This window comes from Corvus cornix, chromosome 11 (genome assembly GCF_000738735.6).
Source record: "Corvus cornix cornix isolate S_Up_H32 chromosome 11, ASM73873v5, whole genome shotgun sequence".
Taxonomy (NCBI): Eukaryota; Metazoa; Chordata; class Aves; order Passeriformes; family Corvidae; genus Corvus; species Corvus cornix.
The window spans coordinates 171,376-187,821 of record NC_046341.1 but is presented as its reverse complement, the minus strand read 5'-3'; the positions used below and the strand labels follow the sequence as shown (position 1 = coordinate 187,821).

Genomic DNA, 16,446 nt, shown 5'->3' with positions numbered 1-16,446 from the left:
TGCCCTTGACATGAGTCTCCCCATCACTGTGTAAATCCAGAGAAGCCACATGCTAATGACCACTGATACTGCAGACAAGCAAAAAGTCTCAAACACCAAAGGAAAAGCTATTGGTTTATATATAGATATATATATGTATATAGATATATACTGTGTTTACAGAGTCAACAAGTTAAATGCAATATTCATAAAAGCATTAACAATAAAAATACAATCTGTTTGTAGGCAAATACAGACTTAGAATGGTAAAACAGGAAAAAGGATCTCACCAAAGTACAAATATACAGTACAAATTGATTTATTTAAAACAGTTACAAAAAAAGCACAACAAAATAGAGATTATCCTTAGAATTATTAATGCTTTGTTAAAGATCAGGTAGAAGGAAAGTGGCAGGGACAAAGTTGGAGGGGAGCACCTGACTAGTTCTAAGGCTTTAGATACACTGCATCGGTTACATGTTAATACAGCCATATACTGGGGGTTATAGTGAGGGGTCAGCACTTATCTACAAACATCTCTCTGCCTCAGGGCAGCCCAGCCAGCTCCCCCATGTCTCTCTCTCCCTCTCTCTCTCTCTCTCTCTGAGCAGACCCTCCCCGGCGCTAAGGTGCCATGAAAGCCAGAAACAACTGGAGTGTGCAGGGGCGTGTTGGCAGGGTGGACGGCAGCAGCCTGGAAGGACCTTAGGGGCAATTCTGTCCTTGATGGACAGGTGTGAAGGCATGGAAGGGCCTGGACCATCAGCATTTTAAACTATATGTGGAACACCCTGGGCCAAACTGTACAGACTGTGTATTTGTAGCCATCTTAGCAGCTTCTGCAAAGTGTCAGGCTCTAGCACACCTTGAAAGACAAGGAGCATTTGTGAGTGACGGTGGGGAAAGGCACGTGTGCTGCTGCGGGCAGGAACTAGCATTTGGGCTACTCCAGCTGCTGTAGTTTCTTTTACAATATTTTCTGAGTAACAGGGATTGTTAGTTCTCTACAGGACAAAGTGACTTCAAGTGTGGGGTGGGGACAGGGACACTTAATGTGAAAAGTGCAATATAAAAAGCTGCTCAGCAGCTGGAAGGGGAAGGCAGAGGGGCCTCTGCAGCTTCCTTCCCTTCCAGACAGAGCTTCCTCTGCATAGTCTGGTAGTGATGAGCGCTCATTGCTGTGAATGCACAGGCCCAGAGACAGGCTTGGCTCCGCTGCACAGCTAACCCCAGCCATGTTCCATGGGATGGGACAGATGGCTACAGCCAGCCATTATTGCATCCCACAGACTCCTGCTACAGAGCATGAGCTGGATAAGATTAGGGCCAGGAGACCTCCTCCTACAGGCAGGACAGACTGCAGCTCTCCTACCCTTCACAACAGCAGCAGGAACATGGTATATTTCTCTGAGAAGTCTGTCACATCTCTGCCACCAGAAAAGCCCAGGTAACCATCCCACTCTGAAATGTCTTCCTGGCTTTATCTCCTCCTTTCCCTGTAAACCTAAGAATTGAAAGACTCCTCCATGGGCTCATTCACAGCATTTCTCCCTGCAGCAGAGCCTGTCTCACACACTCCCTGTCCCAGGAGAGCCTCAGTACTCAGTACAACCATCACTATGGTGCTAAGCCATATAGCCCTGCCCAGTAAGGACAGGTTCCAGCAACACTAGCACTGCTGAGCTGGGCTGGAGAATTGCCAGTGGCCCCCTCCTGCCCACCCTTTGGGGCAAGCAGCCAGACATACAGATTCTTCACCTCAGTCCCCTGTCATGAGCTGTGCTTCAAACCACTGCTTCCAGGGAAGAGCTGGCAGCTGAAACATCCACAACACTGGGACTGACAGGAGCCTGGGTAAAAGCACTAAGGTCCAGTTCACCCTGGCCTGTTCCACAGAGCTCAGGACTGCACTCAACAGAGGTGCAGCAAGCCAAAGTCCAGGTCAGCAGCCAGGTAAACAACAGGGCGAGCACCTTCACAGCCCTTCAGCTGCCTACAGTACAAAGCTATTTAAGCCACATAGCATCTTGCCTCATTTGTCAGTACTGCCCATTCCGACAGTGCAGCTGAGATCGAGGAGTTACAGTAACACACATGGTATAAGGCAAGCTCTCCAAACCCTCACTCTAAGACAGACTCCTGTGTTCAGAGACACACAAGGGGCTCTGCACCCTCAGCTGCTCAGACATTGCCTCTGTGGTGTAACCAGCCCCTCTACATTCACATGCCATATGTATGCAAGATCCCTTTCTCAAGTGCCTGTCACAGCCCTGAATTCCTTTGTATGCACTGTGCAAAGAACAGGCATGAGAACCTGGGCTCCTCTGCCTCCTGCCTTTGGCCCCAGACACCTCAGATATCCTGAGCATTAAGTACTAATTACCAGCATTAATCGAGAGTTTTATGTAGGAGAGTCCAGTCAGCAGGAGCTGTGACACCTCAAGGGGATGAAGAGGCCCAGGTGGACCCTTCACTGACAAATGGAGCCATGAAAACAGCATCTGTTCCCACAGCTGCTGCACCTGAGAAGGCAGAATCTTCCCACAACAGCATCACCGTAACTTCACACATCCCAAATGCAGCTGATGAAACCAGAAGTAGTGTGTCATTTGGGAGAAGCTACACGTGATACAGGCAGCATCCTCATTCTGGAGAACCCTGTGAGGCACAAACACTGAAGGCATGGTTAGCACATATCTCACCTAAGGCCTGTCCTGGTGCAGGCATTTTAAAGGCAACAGAAATGGCTAGCAATGTGCTAGGAAAACAGGACTGAGGCCAGGATGGAAGGGACATTCTGGAGACTAACTTGCCCAATACACATGCAGAGCATGCTTCCCTTGCACAGTCAGCAGAAGCCAACCAGTTACAGGACACACTCCTGGGGAGTGCAGAACAGCCCTGAGACAGCACCACTGCAAGGAGAGGTGCTGACACACACCATTCTGTGACAGAGAGGAGTGGTGCCCCAAGAGTCAGGCACATCTGACAAATTTCAGGAAGATGAGAGCAGAGAGACAGAAACAGCATGCTGAACATCAGGACCCTGCACACTAAGAAAGGCCCTCTCCAAAGCCTGGTCCTATGACAGAGATGGGCACCTGAACACAAGGAATACCTAACCCAGGTTAAGTCAGTGAAAACTGTTTTCTCACCAGGACAGTGACTATTCTTTATCCTGGCTGAGCAATTAGAGATGGTGTCATAACACACCGTCAAAGAGGGCAGATTAGTGTAACTACAGGAGCCTTCATTCAATAGAGCGTTATCACCACAATGAGGTATTCATACACAATTGTATTAAATCTCACCATGAAAAAGACTACTCTTGATTTTACCACATTGTTTTACAGAGGAACTCCAAAGAGAAGCATCAGAAAAACTAACACAAGACCACCCCAAAATGCCCTGTGACACTGTGATATTTTTAGAGTCCCTACACTAATCATAGAACTGTACTTAGCACAAACTTTGTACCTTGCCTGCACGTGCACAAACATTTGTCTCTTGTCTAGAGCTTATTCAGGAAACTGCCTGCAGGGAAGGATTAGCCATCTGGAATATTTTTCTGACTTAACTACAAAATAGCATCGGTCTTCTCACAGAAGAAGGATGTTTTCATCCTTCCCTAGAGAATGCTGAATGTATTTTGCTCCATATTTTAAAAAAACCCAAACCAATAAAATACCCCAAACAAAAATTCAACCAAACAAAAAAAATCCAACCCCATTCATCCCTAGGTTAAGCCTCTGCAAAAGCTATCAGCCCAGGAGGTGTTTTCTTGAAAGTTATTAACATGGGAAGATTTGATTTGGTGGCAAACAACTAAATAGACTTTATAGCAGGAAACAGACATCTCCCATCCCAACTTGTGTCCCATCCCAAGTGCTCAAGTTCCCTATTCACCTACACCCAAACCCACCCTTTTGGTCCTTCCTCTTGAATTTCTGTGATTCATTCAAATCTGTACATTCTTTGCAAGAAGAAAGAGCAGTTGGATTCAGTGGAAGAGACATTACCCAGAACCACCAGAGAAGCACCTCCATCCTGCCCTTGAGAGCTCCATCGGTGAACGGTCCTTTTAAAGTGCATGTGTAAAGAAAGGGGATACTGGGAGAATAGCCCCCAAACTCCAGTGGGGACCCATCTCTTCCCATCATGAGAAAGGAGGAATAAAATCTTCAGCAATTTTATCTGCTACCTTAAGCCAAGTCTGCCCTCCTCGTCTCTCTACCTGCCCCAAATGCTCGGCCCCTGCCCCGCAGGGAGTCAGTTATCCCAGGAGGTGGGAGAATGCCCCAGCCTCCGGCCTCTGGAATGCTCTCATCACACACTCATGAGCACATCCCTGCTCCCCACCCCAGCTAGCCTGTTGCTGCTCCCTGAGGCACTGGAGCCCTCCTGACTCCCCAGGAGGAACTGGTCAGCCATGGAACTGGAATGGAGCCATTCCTGCAAGGCAGAGAGCAGACTTTGCTGGTGAGCCTATGACAGAGTCTGTGCAATTCCTCCACCTGATGGTGAGGCTCACCTGCTGTGGCCGCCCTAGCTCACACCTCCAAGGGATCATTTCCCTGCATTCGAACGCCCTTCAATAGACAGCTTGACCTCCTGGGGAATGAAAGAGGGACGGAGCAGAGAGGGCCGAGGCTCCTCTGCCTGCACGCTGTATCTTTGGAAGCCTGTGGCCAAACTGTACAGACTGCCAGCCTCAGGCTGAGAGGATTCTGCGTGAGAGCTCTGGACCATGTTGGCTCTATCTGTGTGGCTCTTCCTTTCAGCAGCTCTGTCAGATGGCTCTCTGGGCCCCTGAGCTGTTCGTTCCAGTCTCTCCCTAGCAGACACCAGCTGATCTGTGAGAGGGGAGTTGGCCTGAGAAGCAGAGTTGCCATTCATGCTCTGTAAACTGATTGATATGCAGACATCCCCCACTTGCAGCCTGTGACAAGGCAAAGCAAAGAGCTGAGCAGTCCTCCCTGGGCTGCAGGAGGACCAGCCCTGGCCGTACACAAAGAAGGGATGCTCTGGGGGCACATCAATGCTCACTTTACTTTGTTGCTCCCCAACCACAAAATGCAGTGTGACAAGCCCAGGCCACTGGCTTTCCTGAATATCCACCACAGTGCTGGAGTCGATCTTCAGGCCTCCACTCACCTCCGCACTGCGAACAAAGTCTTGAGTCTGCAGGTCCTCCACCCGCTTGAGCTCTCCTGTTGCCAGCTGGATGATGGCTCCTTTCATGAAGTGAGAGGGCAGTTGTGAGGAGCTGGGTGGCTGCAAATGGGCCAGCTCCTTTTCAAGCACATTTCCTCGAGCCTGTGCATCTGGGCTCTCCCTCACCAGGGCTTCTGAAGTGGAAGACCTGACAGGCTCAGATCCAACGGGAACAAGGACTGGCTTGCCGTTGGCTATCACCATTCCTTTGGTTAACTGTCTCTGTCTAACAGTCTCTTCAGGGGACATTCCACATGGGCTCTGGGACTGGCTGTTCCCAGCTGCAGCCCTGTCTGTGGTGTTCCTTGGCATGTCTCCCTGCCCATCAGGAATATTATGGCAAAGGTTCAAAGGGCTTGGGTCATCTTTCCTCTGGGCTGCCAGAACATGATAATCCTGAGCCGCCAACACCCCCACTACCCTCTGAACCTCCAGATCAGCATCTGGGGTGCTCCTGTGAGTAGGCACAGATATCTCTCTTCCCAGCATCTGGTAACCTGGAAGGAACTGTCCGTCGCCCATACATCCTGCTGCAGCCCCTGGGGGCAGACAGTCCTCAGCTGCACTGCTGGCAGAGTCCACGGCCTCGCTGGGCCTACTGGCCACGCTTTGCTCCAGGGGTCTCTGCCCACCATTGGCCGCAGCCACCTCTGAGCTCAGCTGACTGTGGTGCTGAGGAGACTCTGGGCTCCCACCTGCTACAGGTGCCTCATAGGCTGAATACCCTGGTGGGAGGCGGGACATCTGATAATAAACAGGAATTCTCCCCGGTGCCATGTCCAGCGGCTGAGGCGCAGCATGGTGCTGCATCTGCCCAGGAGAGGCTGCAGAGGTGGACTTGTTGAAGCTGTGGGTGGGAGAGGTAGTCTGGGGGGAAGGAGCAGCTTCTTCCGTGAACAGGGAGGCATATGGCACAAAGTGGGGGACATGGGGGGCGGTGAGGTTGGTAGAGGGAGACAGGAGAGGACTAGGCAGGAAGGCAGGAGGGACGGCATAGGGCACTGTGTAGTGGGAACCGATGAGCTGCAGGGAGGCCGAAGGGATCTGTGCATAGTGGATGGAGGGGAAGGGCACCCCCGGGTGCTGGATGATGGGCGAGGTCACGTTGAAGGCAGGGGGCAGGGGGCTCACGTTCACCACGGGGTGCAGGCCCGTGGGGGAGAAGGTGGCAGGCGGTGCTGCCACTTTGTAGAGCATCCCGTACTGGTCCACCGTCAGCCCTGCCGCCGCCTCGGGGGCCTCGCCGGGACCGTAGCGCGGTGCGGCGGGAGCCGGCCCGGCCGTGCGGGCCCACTCGGGGCCCTCGCCCGAGCCCTGGGCTCCCCCCGCCCGTCCCGCCTCGGTGCCAGTGTTGGCGGCGGCAAGTTCCCGCTTCTTTGGCGGGAGACACTCCTGGCTCCGCTCGTGGCCCGCTCTCATGGCGCCCCGCGGTGTCCCGGCAGCCCCGGCCGCGACGCTCGTTCATGGGGGCACCCACTGGGGCTGCCACGCGCGGGCTCCTGGATCCGCGCCGCCGGCCGCCGCCTCACCTGTGCCAGGAACAGAGGGAGCCATGAGTCCCGGCCTCGGGAACGGGGGGCGGCCCAAGCCCCGGCTCCGGGAACGGGCACGGCGATGGCCCCTAGCCCAGGGTCGGGACGCCGGGGACGGAAGACGCCCGAGCCCGGTCGCCGCCCCCAACCCCGGCCCCAAAACCCCGGCCGCGCTGCGCTGCGCCGCGCCCCGCCCCGTCGAGTCCCGCGGGCCCTCCCGGTGCCCGCCCGGTGCCCGCGGCTCACCCGCCATGGCCCGAACCGGCCCCGCGGGCCCGCCCGGTGCCCGGACCGGCTCCTCCCCACCCACGGCGCACGGCAATGACGCGTCGCATATCAATGACGCGAACACCGACCGCCGGAACTGCTCACCCCTCGGCAGCGATCGTGACTCCGCCGTGCCCGGATGGCGTCACGGGGCACCCACAGCGCCGTTGCCGTGGCAACCAGCTGCGTCCGCCCGGGGCCCAGTCCGGCCCTTCCTGCGGGACGCGTCCGGGGCCCGGCCGCACAGCGCGAGTCACCTGACGGCAGCGCCGTGCGGCTTTTGTTGGTTCCGCGCCCCAGACGGGCTCTCCCAGCTGTTGGTCGGGAGCGTGGGCCCCGCGGCAGCGCGGCCCGGCTCCCCTGTGGGAGCCTTCGGTCTGAACGTGCCCGTGCCCTCTCTCGCACCCCCGCAGTGTCCCGCCGGTCCCACGCTGCTGACTGGCCTCCGCGGGGGGCAGTTCCTCGTCATTCGGTGATCGTTAATGTGGTATAAGGTTCTGGAAGTGGGGACAGAAGAGCTGCCTAGAGCGGGGGCGGCTCTGTACCCCCTTCCAGAGACGCCTCGTTTACTGGCGCACACTGCGCTCTCCTCACCGCCGGTGGACATTTAAACAGTGCGAGATTCGGCGGGCTGGGAGGGGCTTGGCCCCTCCGGCCCTGGAACTCCCCGGTCCCGGAACCGCGGACACGGGCCAGGAGTCCCGCCCGACCCCGCCGTGGGGAGCGCGCGCCGCCGGGACCGCCCTGCACGTGACGTCATCAGGGACTGCCACGGTGCAAACGCACCTATCCGCCTCGTAAGACCAGCCTCGCGGGTGCTTCCGCCAAGAAAAGTAGTGCGAACGGCATTTTCTGTCCAGCCACCGGCGGTCCTACACCACCCTCTCGCCATCCTCGCCGCGTTCCCGCCGAACCCGGCGCGGCCGCGCGCCCACCCGGGGCCGGGAGAGCCGGGTCGCGGGGAGCGAGCCGGCGCGCGGATACCTCCGCCTGCGGTACCGGTGCTGCGGCCGCGCCGCCGCCATTTTGAATGCCCGGCTCTGTCCGCCGCTGCTGCTGCAGGGACCGGCCTGGTGAGTGGGACTGACCCGGGCCTCCACTACCTAGGCCAGGCCTCCCCTGACCTCCAGGTCCCGTCGCCTGGGGTCCCGCGAGTCTTGGGGCCTCTGTCCGCCCCGAGCTCCGCGGCTGGGTCTCGGCCGCTCTGTCCGCGAGGCCGCCCGCTGCCCTCTCTCCGGCTCTGCCGACGCCGCTGCCTCTGCCCGGCGGTCCGGCCTGCTTCGAACTCTGCCCTGCGCCCCGGGGCCTCCTGCCCGGGCGCCCGGAGCGCTCCGTGGCCCGCCCTGGTCTTTCCCTGCCGGGAAGACGGCGGTGCGGGTTCTGCCTCGGCCCCCCGTCCCCGGAGCTCGGAGGCAGCACGCGGCTGAAGCGGGAGCGCATACCTCAGGAGCTGGTTCGTGCTGTCGCCCGGTGCCGTCTTGGGAGCAGCCGGGACTTGTGCCCGTCCTTCCCTCGGTATATTATTGCCAGGGCTGCACACGCTCCGAGTATTACAGCTTCTGCAGTACTTACCGTTCATGGGTTTTAATGGAAGCAGGCGATGTTCGGTCTGGCTAAAGGCATTTGCAGTGAGCTGCTGTCTGATGGCCGGTCTGTAAGGGCGCCTTCAAGTCTCTTCTTCAGGGCTGGTTAAGTTCTCTTCTCGCACGATCTATAAGATAAATTTTAATTTATTTTATAGCAGACATTGTTTTTAAAGTCAGCAGGCGGAACAGATGTGCGTTTTATTATGTTGTAAGTGATGTGTTAAAATGCTGAGCAACAAATTCCAGTTTCTGATACTTGAAATATTAATGGGAGAGCACGGGAGAGCACAGAATCCCAGTGGAACATCTTTGGAAGGATGACACGTCACTTGTGTGGCCAAAAGGTGTTTGGTCCATAGTGGCTTAAACAGAGTAAAATATATGTGTATTTTCCCCTGTAAATGCAGGGGAATCCTTTAGGGATGCTCCTAGCATCCTATATTTAAAATGGCAGAGAAATTTGTGCTGTTTCATTTCCCCCCGTTTTTTTGTGTTTCACTTCTGTGTGATAGAGCATAGCAGCTTTTTGCACCTGTTTCCCTGCTACCTCTCCTCTAAACTACACTTGGTATTTTTTCCTTTGTTTGCTTGCATATCACATTCTGTTGGCAAATTCTTTCTTTTGTTTACTCATGTGCACTCTGGGGTTTGGCACAGGATTTGAAAACTTATTAGGTACTCGAGAGCTGAATGAAGGCAGGAAATTTTGTGGGTTTCTTTCTGAGGAGTTTGGTGTGAGCCCTTCCATTCTTCTGTGCTGGGAGAAGGAGGGGAAAGGTATTTAAATTCCTGTTTCTTGAGAAGGGGAAAGTAAGTCTCGGGTAATTGTTTTGTGAAGGGATCCAGCTTGTGTTTCCAGTGTGTAAGGTAACTTTCAGATTTCCTCCTTTTATGATAAAAAAAGCATTTTCTTCCCTTTTTTTTTTTTTTTTCTTTCTTTTCTTTTTTGTTCCTGTGACTGCTGATTTTTTTTTTCCTGAAGGTGGCATGGTAGAGATGGAGAGATCCTGCAGTACCTTTGTAGTGTCCTGTGAGAGTTTAAGGGACACAAAAATGTTCTGATTCTTGGTAGCTCCTTTTTGTACAGCATTTTGCAGTGGCATCACTGTACAATGAGAGTAGTGGGTGTGTCAGGCCATGGTGTGAGAACGTTGTGGACAGTGGCACAGGAGTCCTGGCTGGCTACTCTCAGGCACACAGAGCCCACCCTGGTTAGTGTAGTTCAGGTTTGGAACTTCAGCTTTCCAAGTGTGAGGGCTCACACAAGTCTTTACTGCTGCTAAAAGTGATGGTGCTCAGTAAACCTGCTTGTGCCTCCCCAGTGTGAATATTTGTATTTGTGAGCTGGCAGTGTATAACTTCAGGGGATGGGTTGTTTGATCTCATCGTATTTTTTAATGACAGAGCAAACTCTTCTGAATGCAGGTGATGCTAGTTTGTTCTAGAGGACACTTAGCTGTTCTCTGGGGAAAAGGGTCTATTCTGCCTTGGTAGGAGTATTACTTCACTGGAGGAAAGTTTTGGAGTTAATAAGTAAATATATGGTGAGTCTGTAACTAGAAAGACAGAGCTATGGTAATGTGAGTACAAGTGAATCTGCTGATATCACAGATATTAGTGCAACCTGTACCTGTTGTTTGGCAGAAATGCTACAGGTAAAATCAAAGATTAGAACTTCCTAGGGCATAGCTGAAGTTATGTGGCCTGTTGGAAAGTTTATATTAATGAATGTAAAAATGTGGCATGTTGTCTTTCATCTGGCATTGGCTAGGACAAAGAAGGGTGTGGGGGTTTTTTGTGACAAAGTAGTGGCCTTTTCTTTTTTTTTTTTTAAAGTTTAACTCTGCAGGAAAGTGAGCAGGAAGTAAAATAGCCAGATTACCTCGTAGATAAAAGTAGTGAGGAAATTAGAAGCAGGTGATAAATACAAAGGTAATGTAGGTCAGTGGTGATTGAAGTATCAGATTGAAATAGAAGCCAGAAAATCTGGAATTCTGCTTGCATCTCTTGTGGTGATCAGCCATGTAGCTGTGCTAATTCTTCTTCCTACGTTTTTTAGCTTCTAAAAAAAGGGAAATACTTACTTTGTTTTTTGGTAGATGTTGAGGTTTATGTTTCTACTGATTGGGAGCTCAGTGTGTCTTTTGAAGGCAGTTCAGGAGTTGCTGGGTTTGGTGTATGTGCACAGTTGTGCAGGAATGGGATACTCATCTGAAGTGCTGAGTCGTGCTCTGGGACTGTGCCTCAGTCAGCAGAGAGTGGGAAGGCGTCTGCAGTTGTTTGGCAGTGGGTTTGGGTGGGATCTGTGCAACATCCTCAGTCTCTGTCCTGCCTCTCCTCTTCCTCTCAGCCCCTTGAGCAGCACTGTGCCTTGCTTCTTGAATACTGTTGTGCTGCATTTCTTGTTGGTGGGGGTTTTTTTCAATGTAACTGGAAGTGGGACCATCTCTGCTTCCAAGACTATTTTTTAGCTCTTGTTTTGGGGTGCTTTTTTCTTATTTGACTTTCCCCACTCTCCTCCGGCTGTCTGTGCATAAAGCAAAGTGTAACTCTGATGCCTTTTCTTATGGGAAAGCATTTTGAAGCCCCCTGCTGACTTAATTGGTTTCTGATTTTCTGATGTTGCTTTCTAGTTCTCTGTTGTATTCAATAGCTCTTTCTCACAAGAGATTGTTCCACTTAGCATGTTGCATGGTTGGTTGCTCTTTCTCTCAATGCTTTTGTGTTGCCTTTGCCCGTCTTGATGATGATGGTGTTCCTTGCTTTGGTGTTTATTGTATAAATAGTTATAATAATTAAATATTTACTGTTTTCTGTATAAATATTGATAATACTAGACCATATACCAACATCTCTTCTTTTGTTCACACCTTCATCTCTACTTGGAGAGTGTGTTTCTGGTTTTACTGCTAATATATTTTTCTTTTTAAGTGTCTGATAGAAATGGGAAGCCTACTGATAGCAGTGTGGAGTTGAGGCCATCAGTGTTGGGTGTCAACATTTGCAGTTACTCCTTTCATGAAGTCTGGACAGATCCTCTGCTTCTGTGTTTACTAGGCTGGATTCAGTTGTACCAAAGCAAGTAGGGGAGTTCTGCTATTAATTTCAGTTAGGAGTTGGGCCTGGCTTCAGTTGTGTAACTTCCCAAAAGCTGTGGTTGCTTGAGGAGTGTGATTGCTTACACATGGGGTGGGGCAAACTGGAGTTGTGTATTTTAGATGTGTTTGAAATGTGTGCTGCTTCAGGCTTGGGATGTTTTCTAGACAGAACCAAGTTCAGAAATGCTATTTACAAGAAAAGCTGTAACTTGGTGTGTATATCACTACAACTGAAAATTCAGACCATGTCCCTAGACAGTAGACCTCTTCTGTGAATAGTTTCATTAACTTTGATGGCCTTTACGTCTTAATGTTTCCAGAATTCAAGGCTAAATAATGAGAACAGAATGTTAAAATGTTAAATGTCTGATAATTTGTCCTAAAGAAGTTTTAAAGCAACTCTTAATGTTTTAAATTTTATTGTCTTAGAGACACACTAGATATTTTAGACGTAAGTTAACTTTTCTGAATAGTTTCCAGAGGACATGTTCTCAATTCAACATTTAAGGACTATTCTTTGTCTTTGCACTGCAGTTCCCGATAGAGGAATATAGCTTGATTGAAGCATTTGAGCATTTTCAGGGTGGGTTTTGGGAATATTAGGTGCATGTTGTAAATATAAAAGATGATCCATCATGCTTGAATATGACTGTATTCTAAGAGAGACTTCTGGTAAATTTCTATACCCAAATATTTTTGGTACAATGGCCTGTTGAATAAAATCTTTAACTTTCAAATATTATGAACTTCACTAGTAACAGACCATAAAAGAGGAGAAAACAGTGATTTATCAGCACAATTTAAATGAAAACTAAGTGTTTTAATACATTAAGACTTTTGGTTTTGTCTTTTTGACTTTTGGATAGTAGGAATGAGTTACATAAAGAGAGAGAATGCCTTTTTATTGGTTCAGGGGAAGGATTCCTGAATAGCAGAGGGAGGAGAATCACTGAGGCAACACCTTTCCTAGTCTCTGGATTGCAGGAAAAAATGCTGGAATTCTGTTTTCTAAGGAACTTAAATGCCAGCCACCTATACAACCTGAACTGATCTGAGTAAAGTATCCAACTCTCTCAGAATTTTTGATCTTCATAGTAGGTTCTTCTAAGGAGCAAGGCTTTCGAAATGAGAAGGGGGAAACAGATCTGATAAGGTGGGAGAATTCTGCATGCAACCCTACCAGATATTGTAAGTACTAACTAGTAGGCTCTTTTCAAGTCTTCAGAGATCATCCCTGATTTCTGGAGCTTGTAGTTAGCAAAGAAATAGGAAATTCTTCCTGCTGTAAATCCAAGAAGGAAATGGGTAACTACTTCTAAAAACTGCCTTGTCATTTATGTTAATGTGCAAAGAATAAAAGGATGTGTCTGTACTGGTGAAAAATGTTAACTAATCCTGAAGAACAAGATTTGCTACCTTGGAGGAAGTTCTGAGGAGCACTTAGGCACCAGCTAAAGTGAAACTCTGCTGTCTGCTGTTGCTAGATGATATGGTTGTCCTCCCACTGTTGCATTAAAGGTCTGTTGGCATTATGATAGGCTTTGAAATTGCTGAGACTAGGTAAACGTTAATCTCTTCTGCAATGTTTCTGAATTTAAGTGTTCTCATGTCCAAAGTTTCTTCTCATCTGCAGTAACTACTGCTTACGCTTATTTGAAATTGTCTGAAACTCAAAACTGTTATGAGATTTCCAATGTATTAGCATGCAGAAGAATCTTAAAGTCACTGAAGGCAAAGAACAGGTACCTGATGCAAGAATTTTCACTATTAAGAGAACACTTTCTTGTGGAGGGGAAGAAAACACAACATGCTATGTTGCATGGGAATTACATTGTATTGAAATACTGGAAGAGTGTATACAAGAAGAGCTTAAGCTTCAGGGATCAACACGTAAGGTGATTTGTGAGGGGAAGACACTATTTTACATAGACGGATGCAAAACCTTTTGTATGGGAAGCATTCAAAAGTGTATTAAAAACTGAATGACCTGATATTGACAAAAAAAAAAGTATGTAGTTGGAGCACAAGGATAGGTATTCTGAATATTGGAAAATAAATCACAGCTTTGTCTTTTGTCCTTGATGTTGTCCTCCATCAGAGCAGTTATGAATTGTTCTGTTCTCATCAGGCAGGAAGTGTGTGTGAGATACGGTTGCTCTTAGTCCTTCAGGTTAGACTCTGTCTGTGTATCTGTTTTAAGTTGTGACACAAGTGTGAACACCAGGTAGCCTCAGAAATTGGTTCTCGAGTCTTATTCATCAATCTTTGCGTTCTAAAATGCTGGTTTCTGCTTGCTTTCCTGTGGTTGTGAAATGTAAAGATTATTTTTCCTTCATAAAAAGCTGTACTTCATATATATGGTAGCATTGTTGAATTTTGTTTTTCTGTTGACTAGAACTGTTTTGGCAGTCTGTCCTTTTATTTTCTGTTGTCCAGGGCCAAACTTAAGATGCTGAAGCCTTCCATGGGCATACCTATAGAAAGTTTTTGGTCCACTGGCAGGGAAAGGAATCACAGGCTGCAGATATCAGTGTTCAGCAGTTTATAAACCTTCAGATACAGAGCAGGAACAAAACAACTTGTGGTCTCAAAACAATTTGTTGGCAAACCTCAGTTTGTTTGCAGATTATGTAGTAGTGTTCGAAAAACTTTGTAAAGAACACTTTCTTTAAAATAAAGGAGTCAGTCATGGTTGTAATAGCCAGACTTGTAGTAGCCACTGCTTATCTTCTCAGGAACAGCAAGGTTGTAGATAAGCTTAACTAGGGTGCAGAACCATAGCATAAGTTTAGATTCATGCTGGAGTGAACCTTTCACCTCTTTTCCTCTCCATCTGAGGTCTCCCAAAGCCACATGTTCTCACTGCTGCCTGTCTTTGCACAAGCCAGACTGATGTGTCTGAGGACTGCTTTTGGAAGGAAGGGGACGAGCTGTTTTTCGCGTGCGCAGGTTGGTGCACGGTCCCTGGAATGCCAGTGTGAGCACAGTGGAAGGACTGGACTCACCTTTTTCAGCATGAGCCTGCACATGAGTGATCTTAGTGATTATGAAATTATTGCCTATGAACTGCAGAGGAATATTTCTGCAGTAGCACTTTTATCTTTATAACTTCTTCCCAATTTTCCAACAAGAGCGTGGCTTATCAAAATCAGTTTAGAATCATGTGATATGCATGTGTAGTAGGTGAGTCCAGGCTTAAAAATTCAGCACTGAACGCAGACAGTTGCCACCCAGGAAAGAGATTTTTGGGTTTATGATACTATTGTGAAAAACACAAGCTGAGCACTTTGCAGCAATCAGAACTCCACAGAGTGTTACCAATTATCAGGAAAATAATAGTGAGCAAACTAGAAGGCATTTTATAGAAATACATCAATATCACGTCTAGCCCTTAAGTGCTGCGTACAGCATTTTGCTTTTCTTCTCCTTCAGAAAGGATGCAGAACTGTATTACGTGCAGGCATAGCAGCAAAGGTAGTGATCATGGAAGGGCTCGTTCTGGAGATGGATTTCTTGCTTCCCCATGACTATTTCTGTTACACTTGTTAGTGCAGCATGAGTGCATAGCAACCGTTAATTTATTCATATCACAGTAATGTGAGGAAGTGTTGTGAATTCACATGGAGAGACAAGGCAAGAGTAATGATTAATGTGTCCAATAGTCTTGATCCTACACATGTCAGCATTTTGGGACAGAGTTTTCTTATGCAGGAAGAGTATCTCTACTCTTCCATTTTCAAAACGGAATGCTTTGTGTCTCTGTAAATTCAAACTTGAAAGTATGAAGATGGCGAGCTTAAATATGAGGAGTCTGCATGGTTTGGCTGAAGAGGCCTAGTGTATGTATGAGTTTATAATCGCGACTCAGACCTGCCTTTGGCTGGCTTACTGTAAGGCCATCTTTGCTTGTACATGCACCTCGCTCTGCTCTTCTGCAAGCAAAGAAGTCCCCTGTTAGCTCTGTGTCCCAGCCTCTCCGTTCTGTAGTATCGTGTAAGCCAGTTAGTGCAGCACCTGAATGCACATCTTTTTCTGATACGGCAATGCTTAAAATGTATGACACTGTTCATGGGGAATGGTGACCCAGACATGATTTGTAGCAGACTGGCATGGCAACTTTTTACAAGATCTGATACCTGTTATCAGGAGGGCTCAGTTCTGTTCGCAGGCTGACATGGATGAAAGAAGGCTGTAAAGGTGTGTGTGTGTGTGTGTGTAGTCTGAGCTCCATGAAAGTCAGAAGTGAGCTTTGGTGAGCATGAACTAAAAAGTTCAACTGTTGAACATAAGTACTAAAGTTTGGGTTCTGTTTGACAGCCACTTTCCTCTTAACAGGTACTTGGCAGACTAAATTGCTCTCAGGGTCAGATGGCTCCATCTGATGAGGTGAAACTACTCTGAGTGTTCTTGTATACACCTTTCATACCAGTACTGCCAGACAGTAATGTCGCAGGCTTGTTTGTTTCAGAAAGGGTTGTTCTGTTTCGGGTGTGATAAACGGATGATGTAAACTTGATTTATTTATTTTTGAAACAGGATATTCTGAAACATCCACACACCTAGGATTGCTATTCTATTTGCTTTTCTGCTGCCTTCCGCAGCTCTAAGAAGGAAGTGTGTATGGCACAAGTTAGCAGGATTTTTGAAGCATGTGAACCGCTTGTATGAAATCTTGTGCAAGTTGCTAAACAGAGTTTTGTTTTGTAGAGGACTTCTGTCCCAAGTTGTCATGATTCTGGGATCAGTTCTCTTTGGAGCCTGGCTTTTCTG

The 16,446-nt window shown here is 48.8% G+C and overlaps 2 protein-coding genes across 5 annotated transcripts in view; one reads left to right on the top strand and one right to left on the bottom strand.

The window, feature by feature from the left end:
* Positions 1-101: 101 nt before the first annotated feature.
* On the bottom strand, positions 102-7,713 carry ATXN1L (ataxin 1 like). 2 transcript variants are annotated; one of them, XM_039558081.1, is made up of 2 exons: positions 7,098-7,713; positions 102-6,722 (listed from the first exon to the last, which is right to left on the bottom strand). In XM_039558081.1, the coding sequence occupies exon 2, from the start codon at positions 6,610-6,612 to the stop codon at positions 4,546-4,548; it is 2,067 nt and encodes a 688-aa protein (XP_039414015.1). In that variant the 5' UTR covers positions 6,613-6,722; positions 7,098-7,713; the 3' UTR covers positions 102-4,545. The 2 variants fall into 2 exon arrangements, with proteins under 2 accessions (XP_039414015.1, XP_039414014.1); XM_039558080.1 differs by lacking the exon at positions 7,098-7,713 and adding an exon at positions 6,972-7,063.
* A 68-nt stretch (positions 7,714-7,781) lies between these two features.
* AP1G1 (adaptor related protein complex 1 subunit gamma 1) overlaps positions 7,782-16,446 on the top strand; it is a 38,312-nt gene continuing 29,647 nt past the window's right edge. For 2 of the 3 annotated variants that reach the window (XM_039558079.1, XM_039558077.1), the window contains exon 1: positions 7,782-8,065. The gene's annotated coding sequence lies outside the window, so the exon portion shown is untranslated. Of the gene's footprint in view, positions 8,066-8,427; positions 8,508-16,446 lie in introns of those variants that run through there. The other variant, XM_010403557.4, reaches the window with a different exon arrangement.